This window comes from Eleutherodactylus coqui, chromosome 4 (assembly GCF_035609145.1).
Source record: "Eleutherodactylus coqui strain aEleCoq1 chromosome 4, aEleCoq1.hap1, whole genome shotgun sequence".
Lineage (NCBI taxonomy): Eukaryota > Metazoa > Chordata > Amphibia > Anura > Eleutherodactylidae > Eleutherodactylus > Eleutherodactylus coqui.
The window spans coordinates 212402516-212424928 of NC_089840.1; the positions used below are offsets into that span (position 1 = coordinate 212402516).

A 22413-nucleotide genomic window follows, 5' to 3' on the forward strand; every position below is an offset into this window, starting at 1 on the left:
AAACCTTTCGCACCGCTTGTCTTCTGCGGCTTCAATGTATCACTGTATATAGACACTGCAGTCTAAGTCTCAGTAGATCTGTCCGTGAGGATGGACTGACGATTCAGTTTCCATTGCTGCGATTTTTCCTCTGCTTGTGGAATACGCAATTTATATCCACAAGTGTGAGTGAAAAAGTGAAAGTACATGCCTTTTAATGCGTGCGATTTGCTGCAGATCCTCCGCACAGACGCTGCTGATTTCGCAATAGGAACCGGTCGTGTGAAGCCGGCCTTCGTAGTAGTTTTCTGTATACGTTTTGTTCAGAACCACAATGACTCCTTAACCCCTTAAGGACACGGCCTAATTTTTGGTAGATTTTCATCTCCATTTTTCAAAAGCCATAACTTTTATTTTTCCGTTGTTGTTTTTTGCGTGGCGAACTGTAGTTTTTATCGGTGCCATTTTTGGGTGCATAGACTATATTGTAAACTTTTATTATTTTTTTTATGATCGCAGGAAGAGAAAACGCATCAATTCTGCCAAAGCGTACATTATGCAGCATGAATGACACACTACATTTTTTTCTGCGGGGCCGTACGATTACAACGATACCAAAATTCGTATTTTTTTTTTAGGTTTTTTTCACTTTTCTATAATAAAACCCCTTTTTTTAATCTTTTTTTTCTAAATCGCTGCATTTAAAGTCCTATAACTTTTATTTTTCCATGTACGGAGCTCTGTAAGGGCTTATTTTTTGCGAGACGAGCTGTAGTTTTTATTGGTACCATTTTGTGGTACATACTTTTTTTACAATCACTTTTATTGCGTTTTTTGGGAGGCAAAATGCTAAAAATTAGTATTTTGCCTCAGTTTTTTAGCTTTTTTTCTTTTTTACACTTTTTGCCGTGCAGGATAAAAAGCGTGTTCAATTTATTGTACGGGTCGTTACAGAAACGACGATACCAAATAAGAGTTTCTTTGGAGTTTTTTTAATTTTTTCATGCCAATATGAGAAAGCATAAAAAAAGGGTTGTTGTTTTTTTACATTTTAAATTTTTGTACATTTTATTTATTTTTTTTACACCATCTGTGTCCCTCTGAGGGACTTACCCCATACCACCATCGATCGCTACGATAAGACATTGCAGGACTTCTCTCCTGCAATGCCTTATGGCTTATTACAGAGATCATAGGCAATGGCAATATAGGACGCTGGTATCTGGCATCCCGTTGCCATGGCAACCATCCAGGCTCTCTGCAATAACATTGCGAGTGCCGGCTGAAGTCACAGAGGAAGCACGCTCCCTCTGTGAACCCTTTCCCTGCCGAGATCTACTTAGATCGCAGCGGGGTAGGGGTTAAGGGCTCATGTCCACGGGGAAAATATGATTTAGGATCCGCAGCGGATCTCCCGCATGCGGATCCGCATCCCATAGGGATGCATTGACCACCCGCGGGTACATAAATACCCGCGGATCGTCAATAAAAGTGATTTTTTTAAAAATGGAGCATGAAAAAATCTGGACCATGCTCCATTTTCATGCGGGTCTCCCGCGGGCTTCTATTGAAGCCTATGGAAGCCGTCCGGATCCGCGGGAGACCTAAAATAGGAATTTAAAGCATTTACTCACCCGCAGCGGGCCGCGAAGCTCTGCTCTTCCTCACGGCCGCATCTCCCTTGCTTCGGCTCGGCGGATGTGCCCGGCGCATGCGCGCGGCACGTCGACGACGTGCCGCCGGCGTCAGGAATTCATCCGCCGGCCGAAAATGAAGATCCGGCCGTGAGGAACAGCTGACCTTCCCCGCCCGCGCCGGATAGGTAAATGCTTTTAAATTGCTATTTTCGGCGCTCATGTCCGCGGGGCAGGAGGGACCCGCTGCAGATTCTCCATTGAGAATCTGCAGCGGATCTGATTTTCCCCGTGGACATGAGGCCTAACAGCGGAAGGCTGGCTATCAGTGACAGATGGCTTCCGCTGCCGGATAGCGCGAGATCTGTTATGATCTCACATTATGCCTATGACGTAAGGGTACATCATTTTGCGGGAAGTACCCCGCTCCCAAGATGTACCTTTATGTCATGGGGAGGGAAGGGGTTAAAGGAGTTGTCCCATGAAAAATAATATTTGTAGTTAAATCCAGTCCAGGATTATAAGTATTAATTGTACTGACTCTTACAAAAGAAAAAAAAATGTATCTACACCAGATATTCCAGGACTAAGGCCTCTTTCACACGGGCAACAGCAACATCACCGCGGGAAAATATTCCCTAGTCCCCAGGGTCACCCCACCGCAAGCTGGCCGGATCCTCTTCTTCCTGTGACGTCACATACATTGCTGGCATTCTGCTTCCTCCAGATCAGTGTCCCCGGTCACTAGTGACATAGTGTTCACTGCCTAGCAGGGAATGTTGAATCCTATGCTGGGCTATTGCCGAGACTGTGCATGCGCGGTGTCTTGCTGTGAGTGTTCATATACTATTCATATGCTATATGAACACTAGCGATTAGACCTCACGCCTGCGTGCTAAAGCAGACTGCTGAGGATTCGGCATTCTCTGCTAGGCAGTAAACACTACGTCACTAGTGACCGGGTAAACTGACCGACAGGAAGAAGAATCCCGTGAATGTACATAGCGTCACAAGAGGAGCATCCGGCTGCCTGCAGGTGAAGTGACTTGGGGCGCTGGAGAAGCCAGGAGAAGATCTGGTAAGAAGACTGACGTGAGAGGAATAGGCAAGTAAAGGATTTTTTTTTCTGTAATGACAAAATCCCTTTAAACGCATGTATAGAAAACGGCTCCATCCATCTTTACTGACAACTTCCTGTTGGACTTCTGATTGGATGCTAGAATAGGATACATGCAGTACCATGGGGATTAAATCTTGCCCCCCCTCAGTCATACAAGCTGCATTCCCATTAACTTGGATATCCCGTTGCCCGACAGACCAATATAAACTGCAGAGGCCCCGAACACACCTTATAGATAAGCACCCTTTTACCGTAGATCATCTATTCGGCCGTTCCTCCGGCAGTTCCCATCAGCCGTGATCACAACGAACCCAACAATATCCCACTGACATCAAGAAAAGCGCTAAAGACTTAGACCGAATTCACACAGACCATTTTCATGTGATTTTTACGCAAGTTTTCCTTTGCTCTGCGTTGGAATCTGCGATCGAATGTTCTGTAGCAGATCCGGCACTAAATAGCGGAAGAAATAGTGCTGTATGCCGAAACCGAACAGACCCCACTGGGGTCCATCTGGCGCTGTTTGGTTCCGTCATTAGATGGATCTGTTCGGCCAGGGGATTCCCCTTCCCTGCTTCCTAAACGGAGCAGGAAGACGAACTCCCCAGTAAGGATACGAAAGCAGCCTGAAAATTGCATACAAGTGTGATGTGTTTTCACGCTCCGGCTTTTTCTTACGCGGATGATTTTTAGCAGAGAGTTCTGTCCAATTATGAGAAGAGCAGAAATCGCACGTAGAATAAAAGCTATTTATTTCAATGGGCTATTACACATGGGCGATTTTTCTCTTGATTCAATAGCTCAAGATCGCAGAATTTCCTATTTTAGGGCAATTCTTCAAAAATTCCCAATCAATTGCTATGGCAGCGGGAAAAAAAAAACGCATTGCACATGTATGCAATGTTTTGGGGTTTTTTGGCATTTTACTAATGAAACCACATGGAAATCTGATGGAAATCACACTTTTTTTGCACAAAGAACCGCACAGTTTTCACTGACCTGCACGCACTTTCCTGCATAAACGCAGCCTAAGGGCTTCTTGATACAAGCATATTCGCCCAGTGTATTACGCACTCAAAGCGCAGTGATTACAATGGGTTCATTCAAATGGGCATGTTCTTCACGCGACCATGCAATCGCATGAAAAAAAGTATGCGCCATGATCGCGCACATTTGCGCACCACAATAGCACACTGAAATCAATGGGCCTGCGTAAATGTGCACAACACATGCAGAAAACCTGGGTTTCCGAAGTGCATGTACATGTAAAGTCAATGTGATTTTTGCCGAATGCACACGGGCACTGACAGATTTCCCATGGCCGGCGCCCCTGCCTACATGTCAGTGTCTTCTTTGTCTGTACTTGGTCTGGTCCGCACGGCTCGCCGTCAGACATGCGCAGTACAGATTTGCAAAAATTTTTAAACAAATGCTTTTGCCGTAGAACCCGCGGCCTGTCCACAATGCCAGTTGCGGACAGACCTCGGAACTGATGGCTTCCATTGACTTTAAAGGAGAGGGAGGGGGGGGGCGTCCGTGTGAGAATCACAGGAGAATGGAGCATGCTGCAATTTTTCATCCGTGAGCGGAAACTGCAATTGGTCTCCGCTCGTGTGCATGAAGAATCGTTTCTGCATTGCATGCTATGGAGGGTTATTGCTGCGGAACCCTGAGGCGGACGCCAGCCTGGGATTCCACAGCAAAAATCCGCCCGTGTGCGTAGGCCCTAAGGGTGGCTTCACGCCGGCGGTAAAATCACGTGATTTTCATGCGATGCAACAAGAGTGAGTAATGTTTACCTATGAAGCCTCCTTTTTATCGCATCACAAAGCACAAACTTGCGATTTCCGTGTGAAGTGAGGAGTTTTTAACATTTGAAATTCCTATTGACTTTTGCGCTAAAAGATTGAAATACAAGTCCTCCCCCGAAAATCATCCCTAAAAAGCTAACTCACCTAGTAGCGCTGGCCGGCTCTTCTCCCCGTTCCCGGCAGCCTTCTTCTGTATTCTGATGGCCGGGGATTGAAAAATCCCCGCCTCCAGGAAGCGCTGCCTCTGATTGGATGGTGAGAAGAGCCGGACAGCGCTTCTAGGGGAGTTCATTTTTTTTCCATTTTCTACAGCTAGGATTTTTCAGACAGGGGCTTATATTTCAAGTCACGTCCTGAAAATCATCGCCACGGGGAGTCCCCTCATCAATGAACAAAGACAGTGCTGTCACAGTGTTCAGGGATGAGGGGACTCCCCACGGGGATGAAGGAACCCCCTGCTGCTGCTGTCACAGTGTTCAGGGATGAGGGGACTCCCTGTGGAGATGAAGGAACCCCCTGCTGCGGCAGTCACATCTGTGGCAGAGGAGCGTGATCATCTCCCATTGCTTTCAGTGGGGCTGGTGCTGCTGCTACTGGCCCCATTGGAAAGAATAGGCGAGATGGCAAAAACATAGGACATGCTGCGATTCCGTCTTCACGCTGCATCGCACATGTGAAAAGAGCCGCTGGCTTCATAATTTAGCGATTTCTTGCAGCGCAGGACAAATCGCACGATGTCAACGTCAGGGTGAAGGCGTATTTTTTCTGCACGCAAACACGTCGTGCATTAGTACACACATATCCACGCAGGAGGGGGAAAAGTGCGTTGTGATCCTGCACGCCCAGGATGTATTTGTGGCACCGAAACGCGCTCCCGCCGGCCTTAGACTGCATGGACTCCAGCAATTCTGGGCCCATTTTCCACCTACAGTTTTTCCCCCTGCGCTCTGACCTCCCTGGTTCTTTCTCCCACGTGGCGCCCAGTAACCAACATTAAAACCGTATCGCGCTCACATAATGATGCAGATCACACGTGCAGTGCGTTTTGTTTTCACGCTCCCATAGAAAATAATGGTCGATTATTAAGCCAGAATTGACCAAAAATACGACATGTAGCGATTCTTCTAACCTGGACTATCGGCCAGAAAAAAAAAGCGCACAGTGAATTAACGCCTTCACCTAACGGGTCCGTTTCTTGTGCGAGTTCTGGACGTCCTCAAGTTGGAGAGAGCTGGCCTGTGTTTTACAGCGTGAGGCCGGCGCCACATGGAGGATACAACTCATTGGGTCCAACGGGCTCGCTCCACTTTCGGTAACGTGACGCGTGCATGTCGCGCAAAAGAAATAAACTGCGAACAATGGGGAATACACAGAAAGGCCTTGCTTATGGTGAGAAGTCATGCACAATTGCGCACACGTCCGTATGAAGCCGGCCTACAGGCTCCTTCTCATGGTGTATGAGAGTCTCGCAGCGTTGTACCCATCGCAGCCCCTACGGCCCGCCGGCAGAGATCGCTAACGGGCTGCGATGGGCACTGCGCAGATCGTTCACCCGGATCACGGAATCCGCAATACAATCCGCCCGTGTGAGCCCGGCCTCACCCAGACTAGGTTGCATAGTATATCGAGCGACGGCCGCCATGTCTGCAACAGGATGAATCTGGGCACAAGCGGCAGCCATTACCGAGGTCACCCAGCTTACCTGGGGCATATGACAGCAGCTATCAGCCCCCACTGATGTGCATGGGGCAGCAGGTTACCATGGTGATGACACGGCCGAGTGGTTACCATGGTGACCCCCCTCTTACCTGCCGCGAAGTGCAGAGGGGTGGACTTCCTGCCCGCCGTGTCCCGGCTGTTCACGTTGTCGGCTGTCACCAGCTTCCTCACCCGCTCCACGTCTCCGTTCCTGCAGGCCTCGAACAGCTCCCGGGCCGGCTCCCCGCTGCCCCCCGTGTCGCCGTGCGAGGAGGCCGAGCCCGAGGCCCCGGCGCAGCGACGGCCCGACATCCTCCACCAGCAGCAGTCCCCGTCGGTGCGCGGGGGGCCGTGGAGCGCCTGACCTCCCAGGCCGCACTCCCCCTTGCTGACGCCCGGGCGGGTCACCGACACCCGGAGGCCATCGCCGCACACCGGGCCCCCGCGAGTCGCCGTGACGTCCGACGGGTTGGGCCTTTCCGTATCTCAGCTGTCACAGCGCTGCATGCCGTTACTGCGGGAACCTGGCTGTGGGCATAACCACTCGGGAAGCGACACGGAAGGGGGCGACGGAGCGGACAGACAGGACGAGCTCCGTCACGTGACGCAGGAAACACCACGGGGGGAGGCGCGTGCACGGCGGCGCATACCGACACAAGGCGCGCGCACGTCGTATCGCTCCTCCCCACCAACCACGTCCGGAAGTGGGGACGTCCTGTACAGGCGCGGCGGCCGTTTACTGGGGTGTGCTGAGCGCGGGGTACGGCGGGAGCCGGCAGTGGGAAGGACGGGCGGGAGCGGCGGCCTTCAGTAACTCTACACGAGCAGCAGACAGGACTCGTAGATTACAGAACAGAAGCCCCCCGCAGTGGCCCTGGGTGGTGTCAGCGTGCCCCCTCCTTCATTGGCCCCACGTGGTGCTAGCACCCCTCTCAATGGCCCTGGGTAGTGCTCGCCCGTTCCTTACAGTGGCCCCGGGTGGTGCCAGCGCGCCCCCCTTAATTGGCCCCAGGTGGTGCTAGCGTGGTTCCTCTTTGTGGACTTGGGTGGTGCTAGTACCCCCCTTTTAGTGGCCCCGCGTTCCTCACAGTGGCTCCAGGAATGTATAGCGCATTCCTCACAGTGGCCACAGGTAGCGCTAGCGCGTTCCTCACAGTGGCCCCTGGAAGTGCTAGCACATCCCCTCTCCCTGGCCCCTGGTAAATCTAGAGCGTCTCCTCTCTGTGGCCCTGGTAGTGCTCGCGCAGTCCTTCTAATTGGCCCTGGGTGGTGTTATTGTGGCTCCTCTCAGTGGCCCCGATACCAAGAGTGCTGCAGCTGCTGTACAAGGAGACTTTTCTTCCTCCCCAGCATCTGCGTTCCTGTATGTACAGTATGCGCCGCAGACACCCGGGGGTGGTAGTGGGGTCTCTGCGTTCATCAGCCATAACACCCAGACCAGACCTGCTTCACTGAGCAAATGACTTGCTACATGGCTGCTGCCCAGCCTGATGTGCCCACAGGGCAGGGGGCAATTATTTTAGACTGGACCTTAACATAGCTGGTAAAAAATAAATACGGCACCGACCTGGGAACCTACCAGCCGGCCCGGTGGTTTACTAGCCAGGTGGTAACCGTAGTTACCATGGAAGCTCACAATCTAATTTCCCTTTGTTAGGCCAACGTTTCAATGCATTGCAACCTGCATGATTGTCACGGTCCGATGTCACCCGCAGGAGGCTGTGACTGATGACCAGCAGTGGTCTCTGTACCCCGTAGACTACACTATCCTACCCGAAGTATGTGGACCCCCTATCAGTAGAACGGATAGTGTCGTGTCTTAAACCACGCTACATAAGATGCAGAGCCTTGGAGGGGTCGGCCATAGTTAGTGACAGGAGCTGCATGCTATTGGATATTCGGGTCATGCACACAAGCCGTCCATCATGAAGCACAATGCATCAGTGCGGCTACGACGGTGCAAGGAGCGGTGTCATTGGATACTTGAGTAGTGGAGTGGTCTCGGGTCTGTTGAATGTAGTGGCAAGAACACGGAGGTGTACCCTGACATTATAGACAATACTCTGGGAATGGTCAGCCATACTTTCAACAAGACAACGCGTCTTGTCACAGATCCAAAGCCGCTTTACGTTGGTTTGAGGATGTAGATGTCCCATGATTGGACCAGCCTGTACAGGGACCGACCTGAAGCCTACTAAACATCTTTGGGACATCGAGTCCAGAAATCTGAACAACATCCATCTTCCTTCAGAGATCTTGGCAGACATTTGCAGGATGGATGAAGGGAAATACCAGCTAAAGTGTATCAAAGATTAATAGAACGTATACCATGAAGAGTATCCAATGTCATTCTGCCCAAAGCAGGCTCTACTATGTATTAACATATGGAAATAAATACTTTTGATCCTTGTTCAGGTGTCCAGTTACTTTTGGTAGCATGGTGCATTATGGGAGAGGTTTAATGGAAGACATGTGAACGTTTTCATGATGGATGTGTTAATTGAATGCCATTATAGTCCATGGATTAGAGATGCCAGTGTTAGGCCTCATGTCCACGGGCAAAAGAAGAATTAAAATCCGCAGCGGATTTTAACTCTTCTCCTGCCCGCGGATCCGCACCCCATAGGGATGCATTGACCACCCGCGGGTAGATAAATACCCGCGGGTAGATAAATACCCGCGGATGGTCAATAAAAGTGAATAAAAAAAAAATGGAGCATGAAAAAAACGTGACATGCTCCATTTTCGTGCGGGTCTCCCGCAGGCTTCTATGGAAGCCGTCCAGATCCGCGGGAGACCTAAAATAAGAATAAACTTACCCGCAGCGGACCGGGCAGATCTCTTCTTCATGGCCGGATCTTCTTTCTTCAGGCCGGCGCATGGAGCATGAAAAAATCTGGACCATGCTCCATTTAGGTGCGGGTCTCCCGCGGGGACGGCTCCCGCAGGCTTCTGTTGAAGCCTATGGAAGCCGTCCGGATCCGCGGGAGACCTAAAATAAGAATATACTCACCTGCTCCGGATCTTCCCTTCGCAGCGGCTTCATCTTGTCTCCGGCGCAGCTGTATCCTTTTTTCTTCGGGCTGGCGCATGCGCGCGGCACGCAACCGACGTGCCGTGCACATCCGCCGGGCCGAAGAAAGAAGATCCGGTCGCGACTGAGAGAAGATGAAGCCGCGGCGAAGGGAAGATCCGGAGTGTGCGAGAGGTGAGTTTATTCTCATTTTAAGCGCTCATGTTCGCAGGCCAGGAGGGACCTAGCGGGTCTGATTTTCCCTGTGGACATGAGGCCTTAGGGCTCCTTCCACAGGTGGGGCAGAATCCCACAGTGGAGTTTGGCATCTACTTCTCTGTGCTGCGGATGTGCAGCACAGAGAACGCCATCGCTAGGCGATGACACACCTCCCGCGGCCATTCTGCAATGATGATTGCGGAATGGCTACAGGACAGACTGCTTCCATTGACTTCAATGGGAGCCGTCAGTGTGTAGCCCACACAAAATCACAGCATGCTGCGATTTCTTCTCTGCAAGCGGAAAATCTCATGGACAGGAAATTGCGTTTTTACATTGCATGCTATAGGCTGGATTTGCTGTGAAATTCGACACCGGACTCCGCAATGCAAATCTGTCAGTGTGCAGGAGCCCTTAGGCAACCGTTTAATGGATTCATCAGCCATTAACTATAGTGGTATCCGTTTAATAGAGCTGTCATGGAAGAGTTAATGGCGCATTCGTTAGGCTGGGGTCTTCACTGCTTTTCACAGTCTTCCCCCTCAAAAACCGATGGCATTCAGATGGAATCCTGAACGGAACCTTACGGTGCTTTTACAAGGAACCATTCTAATTGTTTGGATTCTAGCAGTCCTGAAAAACTGAAGGATGTATCGTTCCGTGTAAACGGGCAGCGGTTCACTTATGAACGACTGCCTGCTTACTTTGACTGGAGGTTGGCGGGACCATCCCTGGCTGCTCCGCCTCCATTCAGTCAACAATGCTCGTTTTTATGTAAAAGGACTGGAACGATTATTGTGTATTTTCGCTCAAGCTTTAGCGCCCAGTGTTAATGTCTCTTAAGGTCACTCTCACACATGCGTTCAGAAAACGATGTTCGAAATCATGGCGTTTTTACAGTGATATTTGAACACGTAACAGCGTTTGACAGAGCTTTTTAACTCGCCCCATCATTGTGATGATGTGCAGAAAATGTGCGAAAATAGAACAGACAGCGCTCGAAAATTGCGACGTTAGAAATGTCGCATCAAGCGTATGTCAATAGGAGCGTAGTGCCACGTTTAGCACGATGCTTGGGGGGGGGGAAAGAAATTCCGCCATATTTCAGTGTGGTTTGCTTCCACGGCGCACAAATTGCAACAAAAATGACCTGATAACTTTATTCTATGGGTCAGTGCGGTTACTACGATGCCAAACATAGTTTTGTTTTGTGTTGTACTACTTGTTATTTTTTTCAAAGATTTTTAAAAACTATTTTCTGCCATCATCTGCGCAATAGCTTTTTTATTTTTCTGTCATAGTTGTGTGAGGGCTCATCTTCTGTGGGACGTCCTGTAGTTTGAGTTGGTACCATTTTCAAATACATTTGACTTTGTGATCGCTTTTTATGAAATATTTTCTTGGAAACAGGGTGACCAAAAAAGTGCACTTTTGTTGTTTTTTTTTTTTTTCTGACGACGTTCATCATGCGGGGTAAATAATACGGTACTTTGTTAGATCGGACGTTTAGGGACTCAGCGATACCAAATATGTATTTTTGATTTTTTATTTAGATTCTTTTATTATAAATGTGACAAAAGTTTTTTTTTAACTTTTCATACTTTTTTAAAAAAAATAATTAGCACAACTTTATTGATCTTATTTTAACTTTTTTTTTATTAGTCCCCAAAGGGGACAACAACTTGCGATGTTTTGATCGCTCCTGCAGTATGATGGAATGCCATAGTGATTGGGCAGGCAGACTATTAACCCACCCCACGGGCATGGCTTTAATAGGCATTCTGCCACGACATCCCTGGGGCCTTTCAGAAAGCCCCCGGCTGCCATGACACCTGCACAGCACCCTGTGATATCATCACGGGTGGTCGTACGGGACTCCCGAACATCGGGGATTTAAATGCAGCTGTCAAAATTGACTGTGGATTTAAAGGGTTAACAGCCCCAATGAGCCACGCGGCTGTTGCTGTCGGGTGTCAGCTATAAGAAACAGCCGACATCCGCAATGTATGGAGGGAGATCACCCCACAATCTCCCTTCATACATGTCCTGCAGCAGCAGGACGTAAAAACACTATAGTGCTGTCACTTAGTGACAAGCCCTTTAGGGAAACAGCCCAATGTGTTACAAAATGCTATTTTCATAACTTCCATTAACTTGTGTAGCCCTCTTGGCTGTTTCCATAAGTATTGGATGCAGCACTTAGATGGCAATACCCCTTTCGGTGAGCATGCTCTAATCTATGGCACTTGCACCCAGAAAACTTTCCTTGAAAAAGTTTCCAATGTAATTATTCCCGATCTCCTTCAGACTTGATGAATAATTGTTTAGCTCCGATGTTATGGGCAACCTTTTGAGCTCGGTGTGTCAGAATTCGCCAAAAAACCAAGCATAACTCGGGTGGTGTGTCACTTCGGGGAATAATCCATAGATTTGTGATATTTATAGTTTAAATAACAATAATGTATAATTGTAATGTATAACTGTATTTAATAAACCCAAAACACCCATAGCACAGGCCCTCACCTCTCGCAGCCTCCCCTCACTTATCTCATTAATGATGAGCCACCAGCAGGGACAGTGGCCCCCCACAGCAGCCCCCAGCAGGGACAGTGGCCCCCCACAGCGGCCCCCAGCAGTGACAGTGGCCCCCCACAGCAGCCCCCAGCAGTGACAGCGGCCCCCAGCAGTGACAGTGGCCCCCCCAGCAGTGACACTGCCCCCCACAGCGGCCCCCAGCAGTGACGGTGCCGAAAGCAATGACAGTACTCCCCCCTACTCCTGGAAGCTCCGCTCCTCCTCTGCCCGGTGCACCGCTAGCAGCAATGATCTCCGGCACACAGTGTGACGTCAGTGTGCTGCCGGACGCCTCCTCCCCCGGATGCTCTCGCAGAACCAAATAGTAGGAGACGTTGGGACGAGGGAGGAGGATCCCAGCTGCACACTGATATCACCGTGTGCGCCGGGATCAGCGCTGCTAGTAGCGCTGCTTAGTGAATAACAGCAGGGGAGTCGCGGCCCCCGCCGGTATTCACCACTAACAGGGTGAGCGGCCGCGTGTCAGCGACTATGGCTACGTGTGTCAGGGCTGACACGCGTATCATAGGTTCGCCATCACGGCAGTAGACGGATTTCTTTCTGCTTAGCACAGATCTAGCTGTCAGATGAGGTATGTGGGCCTGTATGCTCTTCTGCAGATTTGGTCTTCTCCCTTGCATAGAGATGAAGTGCTGGTAGTGTGCCACACGTACTCATATCCACTTCACTTCTTCTGCTGGGAGAGGAAAGATCATCTGTTCTTGAATTAACTGATTTTTATCTTTCCAGATTAGAGGTTGCAGTGGGAGTTGTTCTTTTTTACATCTAAAAAGGAATTGAAATGAATGAAATCCTGCATACCTATTAGAGGGATTCTGCAGGTATACTGTCCCACCTGATCTGATATCCAGAATGATGAGTATGGTGCATGGCTCCTATTACAACAAGGCTCTGATCATGTTTGCAGATTGCAAATGTCACAAACAAGGCTGAAACAATAGTGCAGCATGCTGGTTTTTTTTGTTTTTTTTTGGGGGGGGGGGGGTAAAATGACAAAAACTCAACAGACCCGACTATAGTCAATGAGGTCCATCAGGTGCCATTTGTGTCAGTCCTGTGGCACATCTGTCCTCATCTTGCATTCTGTTACTGTATGACTGAACAGAAAAACTGACTGCTCCGTGCAGATGTGAACAATGCCCTTATAGGACCTGTGTACAATACTCATTGGCAACCTGACCACCCAACGTGCGAGTGTTTCTCCACACCTGATGTCAGATTGGGTGGGAGAGTATGACCCCATTTACACTGACAGATTATCGCTCAAAAGTCGCTCAACTGACAGTCTGAATGACAGTTTTGAGCGATCATCTTTGCATAGTCTATAGTAGCTAAGTAGTTACTAAAGAGCTATGCAGGCGGAGCAGGACACCGCCGCTATCGCTCGGCGAACAATACAGCTGTTTTGCATAAGCAAGCAGCTGTATTGTTCTTCGCGATTACAGCTCGCGTCACGCGGGACACGAGCTCAAAGAATCTTGTCAGCGCTGCCGACTGTGATAACCACCTGCACCGCTGATAAAGAGTTCATCGCTCATATTAAAAAAAAAAGAATTGAGGGAGGAACGATTCGTGCACGAAAACTGCACAATGTCCGTGCATTTAGACGCAACGGTTATCGCTCAAGAGATGGCTTTAAGCGAGAATCGTTGGGTCTAAATGGGCCTTATACCTGATTAAGGGTACTATTACACATAACGAGAAATCGTTCACTTGAGCAAACAATGACACGGTTTGCTTGCTCGCTCGGGCAGTCGGTTTGAATACACAAATCATTTTTGTTTTTCTTTACAGGATCAGTACTGCAGCAGTAAATGAGAACGACTGAACGATCGGAGTTTAAACTGAACGATTAGTAAACGAGCCAACTATTATTTTAATGCTTGCATAAAATGAACAATAAGTGAACAATTATCGTTGGCCGTGTTTATACCGAACAATCATCTTAGTACATTCCACCGATATATATATATTTAAACAAGAATCGGTTCATGTAAACGCAGCGTAGCTCCTTTAAATGAAAGCCGGTCTATAACCTGAATGTGCACTACGTAAAGGCAGCACATTACATGGACAGATCCATTCTCCTTTTAGCCTGAATAGCCCCAAAATATTGTGCCATCTGACTGATAGGAACTTGCCCCCTTATAGGTCTCTCCACTGATTGATCACGGGCTGCTTTGTATACATACGCAGTGCTGAGAGGGGCGAGGGAGCACTTACTTCATGAATACTGATAACTGCTACATTCCTTCATAGTAAAGGCCCATTTACACGGAGCGATGATCGCTCAAACTACAGTTTGGGTGACAGCTTTGAGCGATCATTTTGCATAAACTATTAAGTAGCTACTCAGCTACTTAAATACCAATTAGGTGTGCAAATGAAGCCTTCACTGAATGCAGTTAATAGCCCAAGGGCTCTTATCTGCTTTCAGTTCCTTTGTTCTCCAGCTGGAAACAATGCTATCAGCACTACCCACGGAGAACTCCTGATAAGACTGAAGGACGATTCTTAGTTTGGCCTGAATTTAGCGATCAGCTAGCAGTGCATGATGGCCGCGCGTTAAGACACAATGATGATCGCTCAAATGATCGCTTTTTAAAGATTTTTAAGCGATCATCGCTCAGTGTAAATGAGCCTTAAAGGGGTTCTGTCAGCAAAATAAAAAAAAAATACTCACCTCCATCCTGCCCTGCATCACTTTACAGTGTAATCTGTGGAAACCGAAAACAAAGCATACTCACCTAACCCCATTGCTCTTGGTCCTGCTGTTGGTTAGGTGCCGCGTGCGGGGTCATCTTCAGCAGCTCCTGCGCGCTCCCGCCGTCCTGGCCGTGTCTAACCTCTGCCGCCCACGGAGAGTTGACAGCGAGTGCACATGTGCGCTGGGAAGGGGGATGCATGCGCACTCGCCATTGATTCTCCCGAGGACGGCAGACGTTAGATGTGGCCAGGCCAATCAGTGGTCGACGCGTCACTTGTGACGCGTCAACCACTGACCCGGGCGGCAGTACTTGCTGTCCGGCAGTGGTTGGAGCAGAGGCGGAAGCTGGCACTTTGCCAGCTTCTGCCCTGCGATTGGACGGCTGCAGGAAGGAAAGGAGATGACCGGGTGACTGGCTTCGTGCGGCACAGGTGAATATAATATTTTTTATTTTTCTGACAGAACCCCTTTAAGATAGTATGTTAGGCTGAAGTGAGACAATGTCCATCTAGTTCAGCCTGTATCCACCCCCTTCCCCCCTGTTGATCCAGAGGAAAGCAAAAAACCCCAATGAGGCAGAAGCCAATTTAGCCCATTTGGAGGGAAAAATTCCTTCCCGACTCCATAATGGCAGTCAGAATAATTCCTGGATCAACGTTTAAAAGTTCCTACCTGACACCCGGATCAACAACCTCGCTGTTTTTTTAATGTCTATATCCTGTAATATAATAGCGCTCTAGAAAGACATCTAGTCTCACTGCTCTTACAGTAAAGAACCCCCTTCTGTGTTGGTGATTGAACCTTTCCTCTAACCATAGAGGAAGCCCTCTTGTGGATGGCTCCTATTAGCCAAATGGCACAACTGTTTAGTGCCATTTGCACTAATTAGAGAATGGACATGACCTTATAATATGGCAATATATTTGGCCAACCAATCAGCTTTAAAGGATTCAGGAATACCTATGATTCTACATATATTTAATGAAATGACATGATCTTATCATTGTTTATGAGTAATCATATTTTTTATTGTGAAATACAAAAAAATGTATTTTTGTTTCTTTTTAGATTCCTTGTGATGGGAGAGATGTTTGCGTCCATGCATCATCCGCTGGGTTTTGGTATATCTACCATCGCCAACATAGTCAAGACCACTTGTAAAATCATCTGCATGGATTAGCAGCCTGTAGTCATGCCTGCAGATGTGGTTTCCCACAAGATACTTGGGTCTCAGAAAGTACTTTTCTGTGCTTGTATTAGCAGTGGTTTATGTAAACTATAAGTTCATTGCCATTGATGTAGGTTCTTCCAACAACATGGGTTGGATCAATCAGAAATATAACAGCAAATCCGTCAGAGTGAAATGTCTCTGCCCGCTCCAGGACCTTTTCCCGGTACAGCAGACCATGGTGATGGTGTCACATTTTGTATTTACAGTGACCTCTCCTCTCCATACCCACAACGTGCGTTAGATAGTCGAAGGAGGATGTTCAACAGGAGGCTGAACCGGGCACACCTGTTAAGGACCGTTACACATGACCGGTCACATTAACCTTTCAAGCCTTTGGTTCCAAATTAGTTCGTACCTGGATGCATCAAGGAGGCCAAAAACTATATAATTTATAGTTATTAGTTCCCACAGATACGTAGAGTTGAGCCGCGGCAGATATACAGCTCACTCTGCTTAAGGCGTGCGTACTCTGAATCTTTATTAACTTTTCATAGCGTTTCTCAATACAGGAAAGGAATACGTCATTAGTCACGGCTTTAATCTCATTGGGTTAAAAAAAAAACATTACAGCATAGTGAGAGAATCTATGTGAAATGTCCTTCAAATGTTTATTCCTCCCGGACATTATCCCGTCCTCCCTTGTGAGTTTGGATGATCATAGCGTCTTATCAGCACGATTTGCTCTTTTCCCAAAGCTCAGGACGTGGGGGAGTCTCTTCTGATAGCGACTGTACCAGGCAAATGTTCTCGGATGAATAGAAACAAATCATTAGACATTGCACCGAATCTCATGCTCTAAAGTTATTTCTGCTTGAATTATTGTTTCACTACGCACAAGCTTATTTACATCTTTTAATGCTCCATTTTGTATCTAGCGGCCATTTTGAGACAGATTCTTCCATATTATGAGCCTGTACCTTCTCACACCGATTTGTTGACTGCACTTTTACTGTTATGGCTAATAGATGGAATGTCTTTTCCCCCACTATAAAGTTGGATGGCCATGGTAGAGACGGTCATCAGGGCATGTTGTGTCCTTCACAATTACATACATGATTATGATGGCAAGGAGGTAGATGCAAACAACTGGATGCCCTATGTTGGCAGACCAATCTGTTGCAGCTACATCAGGCTTCCTGACATTGAATTGCACATAAGGGACAGCTTCGCTGACTACTTTTACAGTCCTGAGGGTGCTGTGACCTGGCAGTTTTCCTGCCTTGATGGTAGTCGCACTGACCTGCGCTAATATGCTATGTCATTCCCTTTGTACTTTGTTCAGAGAATGTTTTTATTTTCAATTGAAGGAAATTCAATATTTTATTAATGTTTGAAATGAGAAAGACACAAAAAAATGTTATTAAAAAAGTTATATTTTCAGTAATTAAAATTTCCGATTCTCTTTTGAATGCAGTTGTTATGATACCCCGACCTTCAGACGTTACTCACATGCAGGATTTTAATGTCTGAGATCTGTTTGGGTTTGAAATTAGCAGAACTTAGACGCATTAAAATCAATGTGTGTATTCACATGCAGGATTCCATGAATCAATGGTCTGCGTAAAAAGAATCTCAGTATATGTTATTCTGGTGCGATTCTGGGAGCCGAGTCACCCTTTCAACTCAATAGGTATGCTAAAAAAAAATGGAATGCACCCATTGACTTCACTGGTAGTTTTAAATGACATCAATTGGACAACTTCCAATTTTCTTTTTTCTCACACGCGTGAAAAACTGATCACACTCGGATGACACTTGCATGTTAAAATAGCAAAAACCGATGTAAAGCACACGTACACTCGCTATGAAATCAATTTTTCACTGACCTAAACTGTAGTCGTCCGTGTGAAAAAAGGTTTTAGTTTTGACCCACTTTGGGCCTCATGTCCACGGGCGTTTTTCACGGCAGCATAATGCGCGGTGAATGGAGTCAATAAAAGTAAATGGACTTTTCATTGATCGATGCACATGTGCGTGTAAATACGCTTGAGAAATAGATCGCAGCATGCTCTATTTATCAGCGTACCACACAGCATGAGCTCTGTACTTTTGTATCGGCAGCGTATGCAACACTGTCCATGCGCAATACATTGTGTATGGGCGGCATTTTCAGACGCAACCCTGCTATGAAACAGAGCTGAGAATTGAAAAAAGACAGAGTCATACTGCGCATGACCGCATACCTGAGATACGCAGGCATGCGCAGTACACTCCCTGGCCATACGTGGTCTCTGCCGGTAGAGCTGGCATCACAAACACGTTAGCACAATGGGATTTATGCATTTGAAAAACTTGTCCAATCCATCATACATTGCTTTGGGCTGACAGACTTCTCCGGGGGTGATCTGGCGGTGCAGAAACGGGAGACCACATTTTTGTGGCTCATCGCTGGTTGCATAGAAGTTTTTGATTTTGAGATACTGAGAAGTACAAAACTATGGAGATGTGTGAATTGTGTTGCATTATGGGGACACCATGGCTCTCAGGGCTCATTCACGGGGGCGTAAATAAGCAGTGTATCACAAGTGTATTTTTTACACGCATAATACGCAGTGAATTAAACCCATTGACTTCTATTAAAAAACACAGTGTGTCCTATTTCGGTGCATATTGTGCACAAAAATAGCCAATATAGGATATCTAAGTTTTATTTCTTATAAGGATATGGTCTCCCTACCAGGTTCATGTTATGAGTAAGAACTGTCATCCGAAATGCGTAGGTAGGCCTCTCTCCATGATGTGAACTTGAAACATCTTTTTCTACATTTTTGAAATGGATTAATGTAACGTCTATTTTCATTTTTTCATACTGCTTTATTTCTATTTTTGGATGTTTCCTAGCCTTGTCCCAGTTTAAGGTCCATTTACACAAGACAAATGTCGGGCAAACGATGCCTGACACTCGTCCCTCTGTTTCCTCGCTCCCGTGCTCCTGCACAGGAGCTAGCAGAGCAGGCTGGTTCACGGAGCCGCCAGCAGGAGATTTCTCTCCTCTCGCTCCCCCGTCCCTCTCCATCGAGATAACATCATCGCTCAGTTTAAACAGCGGCTGTTCAGTATGAACGGCTGCTGTATTATCTCAATAGAAAGGGGCGGGGGAGCGAGAGGAGAGAAATCTCTTACACTGCCCCGCCCCCCTGCTGGCCACCCCGTGAGCGAGACAGCTCTGCTAGCTCCAGTGCAGGAGCACAGAGACACACGAACGAGTGTCGGGCATCGTTTGCCCGACATTCGTCCTGTGTAAATGGACCTTAGTCTGTGTATATGAAGCCTGTTTGATATTCACATTTGGGAGTTTTTTCTCCTTATTTAGCTGGTGTTTTTTTTTGTTTTTTTTTTAATCTTTACCAATGGGGAGCTCCACCGCCCCAACAAACTGGTTATTGGTATTGTAAGTACAGTATAACTTTAAAAAACATTTCTCAGTACTCTATGATTAAAGAAAAATACAAAAAAAATGTGTGTTGACAATAATTGTTTGTAGAGTGTTTAAACTGAGCGTAAAACCTTTCAAGTTTGTACCTTGTGTCCATTTACACAGTAGTAATTAGTAAAAACGAAATATATGTATCCACTAGAGGGCGTTCTTTGCATATAGTTCAGAACACAATACATAGAGTTTGGAGTTTAGTAATTAAAGGGCATCTTTTATATCTTAGACAATTATTGGTTGGGGTATACAGGGGTCCCACCTCTTTGACCCCCACCTTTCGAGAAAAAAGGGGTAATTGGAAATAGCCAAACAAGGAATTGACATGGAAATTTCATGGACACGTGAACTTGACTCATGTACAGCCTTTTATTGTATAGACAGTCTGACAGTTTTCTTGGTGGAAAACGTAAAAATGTTATATGTTTGTCACACTTTAATTTTTGGAGAAAAAAATTAAAAAAGTAGGCACAAGCATAATTTTTAAAGCATTTGGATTAATATTTAGCAGATTTTATCCTCTCTGACAGGGAGGTGCCATCAATTGTATAGCTAAAATCTGACAAACGTTGCTTGTGCCCATGTTATAACATTGCTTCTACCATGTCTGACAGATGATGAGATATGCATTGGCTCATGAGCGCTTCCTTTCCTGCTCTATACTGTTGTCTTCCCATCATTCTGATAAAAGTTGATCTTGATTTCATCTGCCCATAGAAACTTGTTCCAGAACTTGGCAGCTTTCAAAGTTTTATCAGGTCTTTTTTGTTCTTGAGTTGAAGCAGTAGTGATGAGCAAACTTGAAAAGTTTGGTTTGTTGGGTTCACCAAACGTTTGCAAAAAGTTCCGTTGGTCCAAATTCACCAAAACCCCTAAAACTGGTGTAAAAGATAAAAACCTTGTATAACACTCTGTGAATGTAAGGGAAACCTTCATAATGGGCAAAATCTTACCAGCCTTACCAGAGGTTTGCATCTTGAGATCAACTTTATGTATTAACTTTAATGGATTATCGCCACGGGTAACGCAATGAACAATCGCTCGTGGACAGGCAGCCTAAGTGTCCTCCATGATCTTCCAGGCCTTGTTGAGCTCATCATTACTTTTGTTCTGTACCAAACTTGCTGATTTGGCTGCTGCTCAAGTTTCTGTTATCTTTCTGATAGATTTGAGTAGTTTTTTTTAGCCTAATGATGGCCTTATCACTTGCATTTACACCCCTTTGAACCATATATTGAGAGTTCCCACAAACCACTAACAAATGCAAATGCAGCACTCGGAATCAACTCCAGACTTTTTTAAAGTCCTAATTTGTCATCAATTAAAATAACCAGCTAACTATATTTGACAAAATTTTATAATTTAATCTTATGACTATATAGGCATTTGGAGTCCTGTGACAGGCAGAAAAATGGTGCCTAGACTGTCCATATTCGAGTAATCATTAGAGTTTCGTAGCCAATCCAACCTCATAAGGCTAGCCACATTGTGTAGTTGTATGTTTGGGAAGTTAAGTCCTCCTCCGCTTATGGGGAGCATTAATTTTTTTAAGGCGATACGTGGTCTTTTCCGCGACCACACGAAAGTCGTGAATGCTATCTGTAGTTTTGTTAGGTCGCGCCTATGGAGTAGGAGGGGGATTGTCTGCAATGGGTAGAGAAGTCTTGGGAAGCTGATCATTTTGATCAAGTGGAGGTTACTCCAACCGTTCAGCTCCGTTATTATTTTAATTATTATTGGGGGATAATTTAATGTGTATAGGGATTCTGGCTTTTTACCTATGTTTATGCCCAGATACTTGATATGCGTCTTTGCTACACTGACAAGCTAGTTTCCAGTGTTTGTATCTGTGAGATTGCCCCGAGCGGAGATATCTAATAGTTCGCATTTCGTGGTGTTTACTTTAAATCCTCAGAGTTTTCCAAAGGCTTCCAGCGTGGCAAAGACCCGTGGTAGGTCAGATTTTGGTCGGGAGAGCGCTATCAATATATCGTCCGCAAATAACATGGTTTTTATGATTTTCTTCTGGACCTCTATACCCCTAATCTCGGTATTGCTCTCTAGCTTTCGTGCTAATGGTTCAATTACCAGGTTGAATAGAAGTGGTGACAGAGGGCAGCCTTGCCTCGTCCCTTTTTGTAGGGGGAAGCTTGGGGATAGGAAGCCCGGGGTGTGAATTCGTGCCTGTGGAGAAGAGTAAAGTTTCCACAGGTAAGAACAGAAAGGACCTTTGAAGCCCATTCTATCTATCACCTCCCTCAACCAAGACCATGAGACATTATCAAAAGCCTTTTCAGCGTCTATTGTGAGAAGGGCTGGGGAAGGGTGAGCATTCGGGTGTATCTTGATATCATCTAGGATTGTCAGGTTTCTCCTTATGTTTATAATGGCTGAGCGTCCTTTCGTAAAGCCCGCCTGAGTTGGAGAAACCAAATGAGGCATAATGGTAGCCAGGCGATCTGCCATAATTTTGGCCAGTAATTTCAAATCCGTATTTATTAGGGAGATTGGTCTATATGATTTGGCCTCTGTAGGATCTTTGCCGGCTTTGGGTAATAGTTTGATGTGGGCCACATTCATTTCCGAGGGGATTGGGTTATCCTGCATATATCCGTTGAATAATGTCTCGAGTAGTGGGGTCGTTTGATCTTTTAGTATTTTATAAAATTCACTCGTGTATCCATCTGGCCCCAGAGCTTTGTTATTTCCCATATTTTTGATACCTTCTTTTATTTCCCCTTGGGACACCGGTGTGCTTAGTAGATTTGTTTGCTCCTCAGTCAATCTGGGCCACGATATGTCTGAAAATAAGTCTTCTCCAGTAGCTATATGTGATTGCGACTGAGCGTATAGTTTTGAGTAAAATTCAAGGAATATGTTCTTAATTTTTGGGGGGTGAGAGTGTGGTTTTCCTGTAGAGACCTTTGAATGGGCCCTCTTGCTAAATTGGCCATGACTTTCCCTGCCTTGTTTCCA

The 22413-nt window shown here is 46.6% G+C and overlaps 1 protein-coding gene across 1 annotated transcript in view; it reads right to left on the reverse strand.

Annotated features, from left to right (window-relative positions):
- Positions 1–6882, reverse strand: part of LOC136626012 (poly [ADP-ribose] polymerase tankyrase-2) — a 58761-nt gene extending 51879 nt beyond the window's left edge. The window contains exon 1 of the mRNA XM_066600707.1: positions 6353–6882. Within this exon, the coding sequence (XP_066456804.1) occupies positions 6353–6554 (202 nt within the window). The 5' untranslated portion in view covers positions 6555–6882. The remainder of the gene's footprint in view (positions 1–6352) is intronic.
- Between the last annotated feature and the right edge of the window lie 15531 nt (positions 6883–22413).